The 15,311-nt window shown below is 45.9% G+C and overlaps 1 protein-coding gene across 1 annotated transcript in view; it reads right to left on the minus strand.

Moving 5' to 3' along the window:
- Positions 1–15,311, minus strand: part of LOC111145085 (ADAM metallopeptidase domain 12) — a 319,525-nt gene that overhangs the window by 263,754 nt on the left and 40,460 nt on the right. The window contains exon 2 of the mRNA XM_022499714.1: positions 15,032–15,168. Within this exon, the coding sequence (XP_022355422.1) occupies positions 15,032–15,136 (105 nt within the window). The 5' untranslated portion in view covers positions 15,137–15,168. The remainder of the gene's footprint in view (positions 1–15,031; positions 15,169–15,311) is intronic.

Here is a 15,311-nt window from a genome sequence, read left to right on the forward strand (position 1 = left end):
ATGTAGTTGGATAGATCTGTTCCCCCACCTCTCCCACCCCCAGGATCACAACTCCTGATGTTAGAACCTGGCTGTGCCTCTGGATGAATGTGGTTGAATTTAGGTCACTGTCTCTCCTCAACACACAAAAACTAAAGGAGAAGTACTACGTGCAGCTGGGTGGTCTTGACCACATAGTTGAGGGATCCAGAGACTCTGGGGTCAGTGGAGCCTGGGTGGTCAGGGAAGGCTTCAGGGAGGAGGCGTGCCTGTGGTAAGGCCCTCAAGAAGGAAGAAAACACAAACAGGCAGAAACTCTTTTTAGGTTCTAACTCTGAATTCTTTGTAATTAAAACTAAAACATAAGCCAAACATGAGATCAAGATTGTGGCTGTCTTCCTTAAACACTTGGTTTATTTGTTACTCTAGCCTTTTCCCTGCTTCAGTAACAAGTGACTTTCCTCTCTTCTCCCAGCAGACAAGAGTTTCATCAACCCTGAGATCAGTACAGCTTAGTTTCTGACAAACTGTGAACTACGCCCCGTCATTGCAGGTCACGTTCACACATATACGTGTACCTGTGTGGAGAGGCACTGTCGGGTAACAAGCACTTGTAGCCAAGTCTTTGGACTTCGTGTTGCCTTCTTTCCTTTACTTTTAGCTGACATTTTATTAGTTACTTGCCTCTGTTTTATGTGGAAGGCAACCACTTTCGTTCAACTGAAGACAGCATTTTAGCTTACCATTTTGCTTATAGTTTCTGTAGGTAGGAACCAGATCAGGTTAGCTGAGAGGTTCTATCTTGGAGTGTCTCACGAGGGTGTGATCAGACGTCAGCGAAGACTGCTATCACCTGAGGGCTGGTCTGAGACCAGAGGACCCACTACAAGATAGTGAACTCACAGGCAAGATGGCGCATTCACATACCTGGCAGTTGGTGCAGCCTGTCAACCAGACTACTCAACTCTCCACATGGCCCTCTCCACAGGATGGCTTAAATACTTTCAGGGCTTGGGAGCTGGCTCCCTCCAAAGTGAGAGAACCATGAGACCAAGGTGAAAGGTGTAAAGTCATATGCTGTCTCTACTGCCTTATTCTGTTGGTGGCACAGACTAACCTTGACTCATCTGGGAGGAGGCTTCAGGATAATATGGGAAATGGGCCATCAGAAAACCAGTTTAGGAAACTCAACTTAGAAAATTCAAAAATATGCTAACTGGGCAATGTCTCCCATCCCAGAAATAGAAGGACATTAAGATCTTATAAGGAATAGCCAAATGCCCCAAAAAAACTACACAAAAGGGAAGCAGAGAACACAGAGGCCTCATCGGTACCATCTGCTTCAAGGGGTTGGGCCTTGTCCACCCCCACCCATTCACCCTCCAGCCATCCACCTCACATCCCTCATCTACCCACCCAGATATCACTGATATTTACCACACAAACTGCTGTGGTAGACTCTGGGGAATAGTGGTGAGCAAAAGAGATATGTCTCCATCCTCTTGTAATAGACAGTCCAGTTGGGGAGACAAACATACAAGTAGATAAATAAAATGGTGAGGCACAGTGTAAAAGAAAGAGAGAAGAATTATAGTAACCAACAGAGTCGGTACCTGCCCAAATGAGATGGCCAGGGAAGGCTTCCCTAGGGAGGTGGTTTTGAGGCAGAATTGAGAAAGTCTCTTCCAGCATTGATCAGAAGGGCAATGAAGGGACTCGCGGATGGAGGTCAGAAATGGGTGGGAGGGTTCCTAGAGCTCTTCTGGACAGAATTCCAGAGGAGAAGGCAAGTGTGGAAGATGAGACCACCAACTCTGTCCTAAGCAGCTCCCAACAGAGGGGCTGCATTTGTGACATTGCCTTGGGGCCTTTAGAGGAGGTACAGGCGGAGAAGGAGCCAAGCCCGGAAGGAGGGCGGGAACAGAGGTCCCCGCAGTATGGAGGGAAAGCCAGTCCAATTGCTGGAGAGGAGACCAGATGTCCCATGTGAGGCAAACCAGAAACCAGGTGAGGGTGGTGTGAGGACAGGATACGGTGGGAGGTGGGTATTCTAAAAGAAGTGTTGAGGCAGAGAGAGTAGAGCGGGGACAAGATCTAGTGCTTCAGGCCAAAGTCTGGCTTCTGCTTAGAGCTGCACCTCAGGGAGGCTGCACAGTGAAAGTTTCCACTCTTCATTCTGGACAAACTGGGAGCACCGTCCACTTGCAAACTGGGACATACCCAAATTGATCACAAGATATGACATACATATCTCTGGGAAAGAAGATCTGCCTAAGAGCCCACTGTTTATAGTAATATTTTCAATAATTTGAAATGCAAGTACCTGAGGGAAACGTTTGATTGTGAAACTATTTATGAAAGTGATTTTTAAGTTTTTTGTAGCATTCATCAAAACTAAATGAAAAAGCACTAGACCAAAACAAAAGCCAAGATAAAAGTAAATGAAATGAAATAACTGAAAAATGAGGGATTATTATAAACATCAACTCAAACATCTTTGGGAACCTCCTATGTATCAAGTACCAACTGACTCTGAAGATACTGACGTGAGCATTTCATGGTATTTGCCCTTCAAGACTGCAGCTTCCTTAAGAAACCAAGAAAAAAATCAGCTGTTCTGTGTGGATCACACACGCCATGATAGAGGTACTGACTGGGTGCTTGGGTAACATGCGCCATGCTGGAAGTACTGAACTAGATACTCAGGTAACGTGCTCCATGCTGGAAGTACGACTGGGTGCTTGGGTAACATGCGCCATGAAGTACTGAACCAGGTCTCAGGTAACGTGCTCCATGCTGGAAGTACTGAACTAGGTGCTCAGGTAACATGGCCCACACTGGAGGTACTGACTGGGTGGTCCACTGCACCACTGTGGAGGTACTGATTGGCTCCCTGGCAGCTAACCAGATGTTGACAAGGGGCGGTGTATGTGAGGAGTTTGGGAAAACCACCGCCTGGTCTGCTTACCGACAGGAGTGCTTAAACAACAGACAGGGTACCCCACAGTTCCAGAGGCTGGAAGTCCAGGATGAAGGTGCCAGTGTGGCTGGGTCTTGGTGAGGGCTCTCCTCCCGGCAGACTGTCACACTGTCACTGCCTTCTCATGCGGTAGAAAGAGAACTCTGGTCTCTTCCTCTTCTTATAAAGACGCTGCTCCCATGCTGGGGATCCCCACCCTCATGACCTCATCTAACCTTAACCACCTCCCTAAGGCTCCACCTCCAAATGCCATCACCTTGGAGGTTAGGGCTCCAACACGCAAGTTTTGGGGAAAAACAAACATCCAATTTCTAATGCCAACCAAGGAAGGTGACTTCTGCAGTGAATCCAGGAAAACGGAGACAGGATGTGGAAGGTGAGGGAGAGGGAAGCCAGGGAAGGTAGGAGCATGGAGAAAGTGCATGCAGAGCAGCAGTGGGACTGAGCCTCTGGGGGCCAGAGCGGAGGCGTGGGTGAGGCACAGCAGGAGGGAGGCAGAGGGCGCTCAGCTCACTGAAGGGTGCACAGGCCCCATGTTCAAGGTCTGGGTCTTATTCTGAGAGAAATGGGGAATCACTGATGATTTTTAAACAGTTCTAAGACCTGGCCAGATTTGCTGAAGAAAGACTCATTCCACGCAGTAAAGGTGTCTCTGAGGGGCCAGAGAGTGAAGGATCCACTAAGACACCATTAAAAACAGGGTTTCTGAGAACGATTTGTGGCCCGGGAAGTGTAAGTAAGAACAGTAATAAACAGTGATTCTCAGCATGTTCTGTACACTTAAACACCACCTTAGCAACAGCCCTCTGAAACAGGTACTTTTTTGGGGTTCCCTTTTTTAATGGGGAAGCAGAGGTTCAGAGAGGTTGTGTAACTTGCCAAAGGTCACAGAGCAAGGGAGTGGTGTGCAGGCCTGACCCCCTGTGAGCAGTCAGCTTTGATGACCTCAGTGCTGGAGAGGGGTCTGCAGAAAACAAGAGGCCCTCACCAGCTCCTGCTGGGGTCTCTTCACAGGCCTGACACCCTCGTTCCACCCCTAACATAACCCATCTACCGCCCTGCCACCACTTTCCTTCCTAAAACGGATGCTCTCAAATTGCTTCTAAAACCACTGCCACAAATGTCACTTCTCAGAACCTTCTGTGGCTTTCCACTGCCTTTGGAATGGAATTCTAACCCTTTAGCATGATAGTCAAGGCCTTGCTCCACCAGAAAGTTCCCATCCTAATAGTGCCTTAGCCGTCATAGGTGTTTGTCCTCTGTGAACACGAGCCGACAACACTACAACTTGCCACCCCAGGCGTGGACAGGGCGGAATGTGGCTCCAGATCTCAGCTAGGACCCTTCACACATGAGGAGACCAAGGCGGGGAGGGTTTCAACGGGCTGCCTCGGTTCGCAGAGGAGCTAGAACTCATCCCTTCCCGTTTCTTCCCGTCGGATTCAGAAATGCCAGCCAGGAAACCCAAAGGTGGGCTCTCCAGCCTCAGCTGCTTCAAATAAAACAGCTACATTAATTTGCTGTCACGGCCGTAGGAGTTTCTTGAGAGGAGGTGCCTCCGAGGCTAACGGGTGTAAGAGGCCTGTTCTGCGTGAGCTCCGATTCCTGGAATCTGCAAACACGGGCAGTTGTAACTGGTAACGTTTCACTGAAAAATGTCCATGTGCTGTCTTCAGGGGTATTTACTTAACTAAAGACATACATTTCCACGGCTTCTGGACATTTATTTTATAGGAAAAGCTCTTTAAAGCCTCTCCAACTCATTTCCCCACCTGCCAACTGCTCTGGCCGGCTCTCCCCCAGCGAACCTGGCCGGGGCCAGGAGAACAGCTCTGTGCTGCTGTCCGTTAGGCCCAGACAAAAACGCACTCGGCATTTCTGCCTCTGACTTCAGGACGCCGTTGCTGCCCTTCCCGCCTGATGGCCTCTTCTCGGCCTGGCTGGGCGGCTGCAGTCCGTGGACAGAGATCGGAAGCCGTGGTGGGGGGGGGGGGGACACCCGCTTTGCGTTCTACCCATGCAGGCCTTTCCTGCAGCCGCTGCCTTCCCAGAGACGCTTCCAGACTGAGGCAGACCAGGCCCAGGACCCGCCAGTGAAACACAGGCTGGAAAGACTCAGCTCTGGGACTGCACTGACACTGCCGTCTCTGCAGACGGCCCTGCGAAGGGTCCCCTCTCCCCTGACTGAGGCTGGGAGGCCAGGCGGTCCACAGCACCGGAATTCCTCACTCACCAACTACCCAGGATCTGACGCCTTCCCACAGATCCCACTGAAGACACTGAGACCAGCAAGAATCTGGCAAACACATTCCTGTTAGCTGAATAGGCACCACCAGAGATTACATGCCCAGTGCTCTTGTTTCCAGCTGTAAAAGGAGGGACCGGATTTCAAAGGAGCCCACATTACAATTCTCTACCCCTCGTGGGCTCTCGGCTCTTCCTGCTGTTGGGACGGCAAGAGCTGCCATTTCCTAGAGCTCTGTCTGAGCAAGCTTCAAAGTCGTTCTGGAAGGAAATTGCCGGTTTTTATGCATTTTTCTAAAAAGGGCAAAGTATGTCTAGCATCCAGCACAGGGCCTGGAACATGAAGGGCTCGCGGTAACCGCTGGCTGCTTAGATGAGATGCAGAAAGAAGTCAGAAGAGAAGGAGGGTCTTGTTGAGTCAGTGAAACTTTTCCACTGGACAGTGATATGTCGCTAGTCGTAGATGGAGCTCTACCAGACAGCGCTTGGTCCTGGCTGGGGCACCCCCGCTCCCCGCAGCGGCTGAGCACAGTGTCACAGCTCATCTCTGGGGATCCAACTGACCCTGCCGTCCAAGGGATGCAGGGCTTAATTTGCACAGCTGTCCAGAGCATCCCTGGTAAGCAACTCAATGATCATCTATTGGATGGAAAAAAGAAAGAAACCGTGAAAGGTCTTGGGCTGATTCCAAATGATATAACATCTTCCCCAATGACAGATGCATTTAGAGAGGGATACAGCACATTTCGTTTCCATCATTTATATTCCTTTTATGTGTTGGAGCAAAAAATCAGTATGTCAAGCACATATAAACTATTAAGTGTAGCTGCTTCTATAATTAGGCTGAAATCTTCCCTGGGGACCCTGGGTGACTGATGTTTGGGAAACACGGATGTGAACTATGTCACCGGCATATACAAACTGCTAAGCCAGCAGTGATGGGGAAGAGTGCACGCGACGTGTTTCCGAATTTGGGCTGTCTTCCCTCATATGTTCAGGGGTGTCCCCCCGTAGGATACTATGGGGCTCAGACATGCCAAGCAAGGGAACAGAGCCCAATTAATGGCTCCTGTGGGGACGGGGAATCCTAACAGAGACATAATGTGCGACCCTGGTCTCATTAGCTCTCTGCTCTCACCAACTCTGTTTTGGGTTTATAACCATGTCTTTAAATTACATGCTCGGAAAATGAGTAGGTTCAAGCAAAAGACTCTTAGTACCTTCAGTGAGTCAAAATTGTGTAGGAAAATGGTTATACCAGCTGAATAAAATCTTTTTGTGTGCCACTTTTAGGAAAAAGGTCAGATTAATATCCAATAATTAGCAGAAAGGCAGCCTGGAGGCACGGATCAACTCAGGGAATCTGAAAAGCCAGAGTTAGGTCAAACACTGGAAAGTTGGGTATTAATTTTTTAAAATAACATTTTAGGGGAAGGAACCTAATGATTAGGTTTGATTCTCAAGAACTGATTTAGGTTATGGAAAATTGCCATTCTTCATTTTTGCCTGAAGAGTTACAGCCATAAAAAAGCCAAATTCCTGCTATATTTTCCTCTTACTAGAATTTTTAGAATTAAAAATACTGTTTGAAAATGTACAGTGTACCTCAGCCATGACCCAGCATTTGAAGTTTGTTTCTCTCAAATCTGGTAAGAACACATACATATATTTCCTTACTCTGTCACCTGAGGAGACCCAGAAGTGTCGTTGCAGTGCTGGTGAGCCCAGCTAGCACCCATATCTTGATGTCTAACACCAACCTCCAGGGAAACAGGTTTCCCAGAGAAATGGCTGATTTTAGGGCTGGGGCAGGAAATATATAAAATGGACCTGGTGCTTCTTGTAGTGACAGAAAGTAAGGAAGTGATTACACACACGTAATGGGGGTATGTCAAAGGGACACAAAGCCAACTGAGAGAGTTCCCAATGGCCAATTTAAATAACATAAATAAAATAGTACTTAGGGGCGGGTGCCTGGCTGGCTCAGTTAAGCATCTGCTTTTGGCTCAGGTCATTTTCTCAGGGTCCTGGGATCGAGCCCCGCATCAGACTCCCTAATCAGTGGGGAGTCTGCTTCTCCCTCTGCCCCTCTTCCCCCTTCTCATGCTCTCTCTCATGTTCTTACCCTCTAAAATACAAATAAAATCTTTCAAAACTAAATAAAACAAAATAATATTGGATAACAACCCAAAACATAAATATCCATGAGTCCATCCTGATATGGATAATCAATTGAATAAATAAGTACAGAAGGAGAGTAGATAAATCTTATTTGCAAAAGAATTATATTTTATGTAGCTGCTTCACCCTCTAGGGGGTAGAGCATGACTCTTTTGAGCATGAGATGTACACCGTGACTTCCTTCCCAAGAATACAGGATGGAAAGGAGATAAACCTAGCAAACATGACCTCAGCCAGACGATCAAAGTCAACATCAACAGTAATGAGTTCTGTCGATTGTACTTGCTATGGTGTAACAAGTATGGTACTTACCTCTGCGATCTTCTCCACAACATAGATAAGTCCAGCTCAATCATGAGAAAAATATCAGACAAATCTCAAATGAGTAATGTTCCACAAAATCCCTCATGAGTATTTCTCAATGTCATTAATATTGCCAAAAATGTAGAGTCTAAGAAATTGTCAGAACCAAGTAGCAAGATATGATGACTACATGTAATGTGGGATTCTGGGTGGGATCTTCGAAAAAGGGTATTAGGTAAAAACTAAGAAAATGGAAATAAGGTATGGACTTTGGTTAGTTATCATGTACCAGCATTGGTTCCCTAATTGCAATAAAGGCACCATAATATAAGTCAGCAACAGGGGAGACATTGTGTGAGGTATAAGGGAACTCCATACTAGCTTTACAACTTTTCTGTAAATCTCAAACTGTTCTCACATAAAATACATCCTTTAAAAAATCTAGCAAGAACAGACTTTGAGAGAGGGAGAAATCAACTTTTCTTCATACCTGCCCCAAATCTCCCACAGGCAGATTTCTGCACATATATGTAGTCCTGGGAGACAGACATTTCCTTCTGCCCGTTTACATCTGGTGCCCATCATGCATTCTCAGGAAGTGGATAGTGCCCTTAATGGGGCAAAAAGTGGTACTTGGGGAGGGGTTGAAAATTCTTAGATATTACAATGATTTGTATCCCCCTGGAGCTTAACTCTAGCTAACAAATCTTATTTCTTAGTATTTAATTTCTCCCTAAAGAGAAATATAATTTAAAGTAATTTAAATTTAACTAAAATTAATTAAAATTAAATTTCACTTAAGGCAGGCAATAATGAAAACATGGCTATAAGATACTTGTGTACACCACTCAAAAACACATACCTTATGATTACAAGGAAGTGTGCAAAGAATGGGGGGGTCTAGAACATGTTAAATCAATAGGGGAGGAAAATCTCACACAAGCTCTCTACACAGGCTTTACTCTACAGTTTTTAATTGTTTTTAACATGATTTTACATACTTGGTCGCAGGCACTCTTGTCATAGATTTTAAAAGATTTCTCACTTTTTTTTTGTATTTTTATTTATTTTTATTTTTTTATTTTTTATAAATATATTTTTATCCCCAGGGGTACAGGTCTGTGAATCACCAGGTTTACACACTTCACAGCACTCACCATAGCACATACCCTCCCCAATGTCCATAACCCCACCCCCCTCTCCCAACCACCCCCCATCAACCCTCAGTTTGCTTTGTGAGATTAAGAGTCACTTATGGTTTGTCTCCCTCCCAATCCCATCTTGTTTCATTCACTCTTCTCCTACCCCCTTAACCCCCCATGTTGCATCTCCTCTCCCTCATATCAGGGAGATCATATGATAGTTGTCTTTCTCCAATTGACTTATTTCACTCAGCATCAGGGAAATACAAATCAAAACCACAATGAGATATCACCTCACACCAGTCAGAATGGCTAAAATTAACAAGTCAGGAAATGACAGATGCTGGCAAGGATGCGGAGAAAGGGGAACCCTCCTACACTGTTGGTGGGAATGCAAGCTGGTGCAACCACTCTGGAAAACAGCATGGAGGTTCCTCAAAATGTTGAAAATAGAACTACCCTATGACCCAGCAATTGCACTACTGGGTATTTACCCTAAAGATACAAACGTAGTGATCCGAAGGGGCACGTGCACCCAAATGTTTATAGCAGCAATGTCCACAATAGCCAAACTATGAAAAGAACCTAGATGTCCATCAACATCTATTTCTCTAGGGAAATAGAGTATTTCTCTAGGGACATATGTAGTTGACATGACTATTGGGGAGGGTGCTACTGGCATCTGGTGGGCAGAGGGCAGGGACGCCAAGCACCCCCCATCACACAGGACGGCCCCCTAACTATACACACAGCACAGAAGAGAGCCAGCCTTGGGCAATGGTGCCGAGCTTGAGAAACCCTGCCAGAAGGTCCAGAGTAAGTTAAGAGAAAGGAAAAGAGGCTGCAACATCATGGAGCATGCTGGGGGTGTGATGTCAGGCAGCGAGGCAACCGTTACCACCTCCTTCACAGACGAGGAACCAGGCTCCACCACGGCCGGTCCCCGGACCCACAGTACACAGCAAGGCAGAGGTGGTGCAGGAGTCTGAGTCCATTTTGGCGAGTTCCAACACCTTTCTCCTTCCGCTGTACACAGCACTGATTTTTGAAGACAGTTGGGTTCCCAAAGATACAGGGGGGCCAGCTCTTCCCTCTCTGATCCTGCTCTTCCAGAAGGGTGGGCATGGTCTTGGCTGGCTGGGTTGTGTGAGGCCGAAGCAGGAGCAGCCTATGTGCCCACGTAGCCGCAGAGCGACCGTCAAGCAAGGCATGGGGCTAGGGGGCCAGTGGGAGCTAAGTGGTTGGGGGCTGGGGATACAGGACTTCCTAGGAGACCGTACAGTCTAGAAGGAATCCATTTCTTAGGAAAAAACCTCACAGTGGGTATTTTAATAATTATATTCTTAAGAAGAAGCACTATTGGTCAGCTCGTAAGCTAATGGAAGCTCCATGTTCCCTAAGTCGGAAAGGCCAACCATTGAGCTCACTCAACCAAGAAGCAGACAACATGGGCTGGCCTGCGCAACCCCTACAATTACCAGAATAATCTCTCAGAGAAGGGGAAAGTCATTCTGTAGAGGGCTGGCCATCCCTCCTGGAATGGGGAGGCAATGTGGGGAGTTATTCCAGGTAAGACATTAGTAACCACAAAAGTGAAAAATGTAACATTGTACCAAACTATAAAAGACCTCTACAAGATTTAAAAGCCGCTGTAGTTGCTAAAGGGAGGTCAACAACATCTAAAAAGTTACGGTAGTCGGACAGCATTGCTCTCAGGCCTTAAGCGGCCTGTCTGGCAAGAGGTGGAAGGACCTGAGGGAGTGGCCGATGCAGCTGCCCCCACACGCCCACCCCTGCTGCTCCGTGGGGAGATCAGGGATATAGGGCTGATGTAGCCCTGTGTCTGCAGCATCTGTCCGTGCTGTGTGACCAGGCTTCAGCTGCATGAGTCAAGTGTGTGCATGGCATGATTGCACATCACAGAGATGCATGTGACCACGAGGACAAAGACACAGGAAGGACCGAGCTATCTGGGGGAGCTCAAGATGAGCTTCGCAAGAGATGGTACAATTTAAGCTGGGGCTTCAGGTATCAGGCATGCAGCATACGGCAATAGAGAACATGGTGTCTTTGGGCAGCAAGTGGACCAGGATGAGCTCAGTGGCTGGGAGACAGAAGTGGGGCCTTCCACATCAGGACATCCCAGCCTATACAGTATCTTGAGTATCACGCAAGGAACCCAGCTTTGAAGTCAGACATGATGGCTAAGAAGCAGGAAAGCAACGGGCTAGATCTGTGTCTTAGACAAACAGCCCTGCTTACATTTGTAGAATGTCTGGAGGCTAGAAGGCCTAACGAGGCATGGTGGGACGGGGTCATGTGTTAGACATACCCGGCCGGTGGACTCGACCTCACAACGTCTCCAACCTCATGACCCGAGGGGAAAAGGGGGATGACCATCTTATCTTCTAGGAGCTATTAAGTAAAGTAGAGGAGATGGACAGGGGGCTGGGTCCACTTTGGAGTGGAGTGCATTTAAAATAATTGGGACCTTTCAGCTGGAGGTGCCAGAAATCCCCTGGAAAGCAGGAGCGCATCTCAGAAATCAAAGCGCAGTGAGTGATGTGGATTTTAAGTCCACGTTTGTTGGAGGACTGATGGTGAGGTCACCGCATGAAAGGTGCCTGGCGGGGTACTTTCCACATGGCAGGAGCTCAGGTATGGTGGCCGGTGTCGCTGTAGTCATTCCTGGGAGCGGCCCCCCCCCCACCCCCCACTGCTCTGGAGGACAGTGAGGCCACAGAAGTGAATGAAACGGCCAGAAGGAGCCCTCCATCCGAAGAAACTCAGCAGAAACCAACAGAGACAAAGCCAAAAAGAGGAATGAAAAGCAAGAATCAAAAACATATGAGGAGAAACTAGAGAGAACAGGGTCTGAGGAGCCAGAGGAAGTGAGAATTTCAAAGGAGAGTGAATCAGTGTGAAGATAAGTGAGATAAAGGGTGAAGGGCACAGGCTGGCCGCGCAAGCTGGGAGGTTGCCTATGACCTTGCAAGGGCCTTTGTTGTGACCAAGTGCCGGGAGAAGAGGTTGCTACTGGGGGTGGGAATGCAGAGGGAGGGAGCCCTGGGTGGGGAGCCCCATGACAAGTCCCCCTGGAAAAGCTGAAGCTGATGGTCCTTCGAAGGAAATGTGGGGCTTCTTCCAATGCCTGCAGGGCATCTACTTCTGCCATTTTAACTACTCGCTATCTGATATTTGATATTTGAAACCCACAATACACTAAGGGAAGCTTTGGTTTCATGTTCTCATCCAGCTGCCTTCTTACTTTCCATTTTGCACACTGTTTCCATACATTCATTCTCATGGGAGGAAATTGGAAGTTGGAAATTTCCAGGAGCATTCAAAGGCTGGGCTCAATGGAGATCATCTCCTGATCGAGTCATGTCCTGACATGTCTTCCCTGGGTCTGGGTCCAGGGCTGAGTTTTTTCAAGACATGAAACTGGAGAGGGGTCCCTGAAACATTTTCAACTTGCAATATCACCTTATATTTGTATAGTTGGGTTTTAGTTCCTAATTGATTTTTCTAGTCATTGTTTCTTCTCATTCTTACAGTGACCCTAAGGGGGAAGAAAAGCAGATAAGCTTATCCTCAGGTTCTAGACCAAAACAACAGCAAATAAACCAGCAAAATCCTGGAAGCTCCAATGTATGTAAGGACATGCTTTCCCATCCCCTATTCTTTCAAGTAAATCATCGGCATCAATGACGGCTTGAAACTTGATTTCTAAAGGGCCTAATAATATGTCATCCAGATATATTTCAATCACAGAGCAGGAGAGAGAGAGAATGAGAGAGAGAGAGACAATGTGACAGTACTTTTTTTTTTTTTTTTTTTGAGATTTCATTTATTTATTTGAGAGAGAGAGAGGGAGATCATGAGAAGGGAGAAGGTCAGAGGGAGAAGCAGATGCTCCATGGAGCTGGAAGTCCAATGCAGGACTCGATCCAACAACTCTGGGATTATAACCTGAGCTGAAGGCAGTTGCTAAACCAACTGAACCACCCAGGCGTCCAAGACCATGAGACAGTACTTTTGCCTGAATCAGCTCAGACAGGTTGACCAGCACTCCAGCAATTTCCAGTAGTGCCATTGCTATGGTTCTACTCCTGTGTGCTCATTAGAATGTTTTGGGGGCACTTTCTAAAAAGGAAGATGCCTGGGCCTTCTCCAAAAGTAAATCAAACTCTTAAAAGACTGGTTGACCAGAAACATATAGGAGAGCAAAGAATAAAATAGTAGAGCAGAAAATCAAGAATGTATATCTAAAACTGTATTCTAAGGTACAGAGGCACAGCTGTGTGGGAAAAATAGTCATTAATGTAAGGCATACTTGAGGATATACCCATTAAAGTAGTTTAAAATTAAAATGTTGACTCTTCAATTTGAAAACAAGACACACACATACACACCATTAACCAGAATCCCTATTCTCACAACAGGTGCACACATCTGCCTCCTGGAGGGTTATGGCACACGTGTACGAGCACATTAACAGACATTTACATGCTGATATCATGAGCCCCATGGCATTATGACAAAATGCTGTTCCCCAAATCACCTAAGTCCCCATTCCCTTAAGTAATATCAGTAATCTGGAGTTATTTTGGCATACTAGGTATGTGCCTACTACCTGCATGGTTCCAGCTGGGAGGCAAAATCCCAGAGGAGCTAAGACAGTCGTCAAATAATAACGGTTTTCCAAGTTTTCTATAAAGACGGCTCTGGTGGCTCATAGTCATCAGGTTTTAAGCTTGGCGAGAAACATATCAGCCAGATGCTTCTTGTAGTCCACAAGATGGCTGGCAAAGCAGGAAGGATGAAGCTGGAGGTCAGAAACCAGAGCCCACCTGAACTGGTCCATTCCAGGGGCATGCCAAGAACCCTCATTTGGTTGTTGCTCTGATACACTTCCCGGGTAGGGTTGCCAGGTAAAACACAGGACACCAGTTAAATGTGCACTTTGATAAATAACAATCTCCCAGATACTGCTTCACCTTTATCTGAAGTCTGAGTTTCAAAGGACATGCTGTACTTTCATTTACTAAATTTGTCAACTCTCCTATCAGGGAAAGCTCCCATAACAGTTTCTACTACCCAAGAAACTTCAGATTTTTCCATATTTTTGTATCATTGATTAGCATCTATAAATATAGATGGAAGATATACTTTCCGAAATAGGATTCTTCTCTTTTTTGCATCTATCATATCATTTCTATGGACATGATGGACTATCCTTTAAGGTCTTAAGTCTTTCTTCCAGGTACCACCACCAGTACCACCATGAGTGACTTATACTTTGTATACTAAATTTGCAATAGTCTCCATGAAACATAAATATTCAAAAAGTGCAGATTTAGCATTTGGATCCTTTCCCCAAACCTCCAACCTTTCTGAATGCTCACTTTCAACTGAAAGCGTCTCTAGAAAATCATGATGTAAATCATATTATCGTTACTCACATAGAGGTGGCCCATTGCCGCCCTTCCAGAAAGCTACAGAGGATTTTTGCAATCTCAACTGCTCTTTAAAAAAAAAAATCTGTTTTCTATTATGAAAAGTAATCTAAAAATAGTTCCACATAACACAAGGATAAAACCATCTGTATGATCTCTCCAAAGAGCTCATATTTTATAGATTTTTATCACTTTCCAACTGTTCCAACAAGTTCTGAAATTTAAGAAAGTCATGTAGATTTGGCAGCTAAAACTCATTAAAGTATTAAATTTAATCACTAATATTGCAATTATTTTATGTTATTCTTTTACATCATAGAAGGTTCAAATCAAATATGTATCAAAGTAAACAAAGCACAAAACTACATTAAAACTCATGGCAGAATTTCTTAAATGTCACATTAATGTTTCCACCAATTATCAATCAATAAAACCAAAATATTGATGCAACAGAAAAATACCCAGCACTCCAGTACAACATACAGAGAGAATGTGTATCTGGAAATGTTAGCCCCAGTGTGTGTTTCACGAATAATTTCCAACAGGTGTAAATAACGCCAGGCCCCTCATTAGGACTGTCACATCAAAACTGGTGTGTATTTTCTTAAGAATCAAGATTTCACTTTCGAAGAATAAAGTCAGCATTAAAATAAAAACAAAACTTGTACAGAAAATCATGAATGCAGTTAATGTGATTTTTTAAACTTGAGCCATCGAGAAGTCCAGAAAACGAAACAACTGACCTTTGTGTGGACGTTCTCCATCGGGTCCCAGAGATCTCCATTCAAGAGAGAAACACGGACAACTTCATAAGCTCCCCCCCGGCCCCTTCTTCCAGCTGGCTGCATGGTGGGGGCTAACTTGCTTCCTGGGTTCACCGCTGCATGGAAAAGAAAACAGCCCGGTTCTTCATTCTTGTCAGGAAGACTCTGGCATCAGACACTTATGACATAAATGACTCAGTGAAAATATCTGGAAGCCCAAGGAAACCAGGGAAACACCATTATCTATTAAGCCACGGTC

The sequence above is a fragment of the Enhydra lutris genome, unplaced genomic scaffold (genome assembly GCF_002288905.1).
Source record: "Enhydra lutris kenyoni isolate GAN:26980312 unplaced genomic scaffold, ASM228890v2 scaffoldscaffold12, whole genome shotgun sequence".
Classification (NCBI taxonomy): domain Eukaryota; kingdom Metazoa; phylum Chordata; class Mammalia; order Carnivora; family Mustelidae; genus Enhydra; species Enhydra lutris.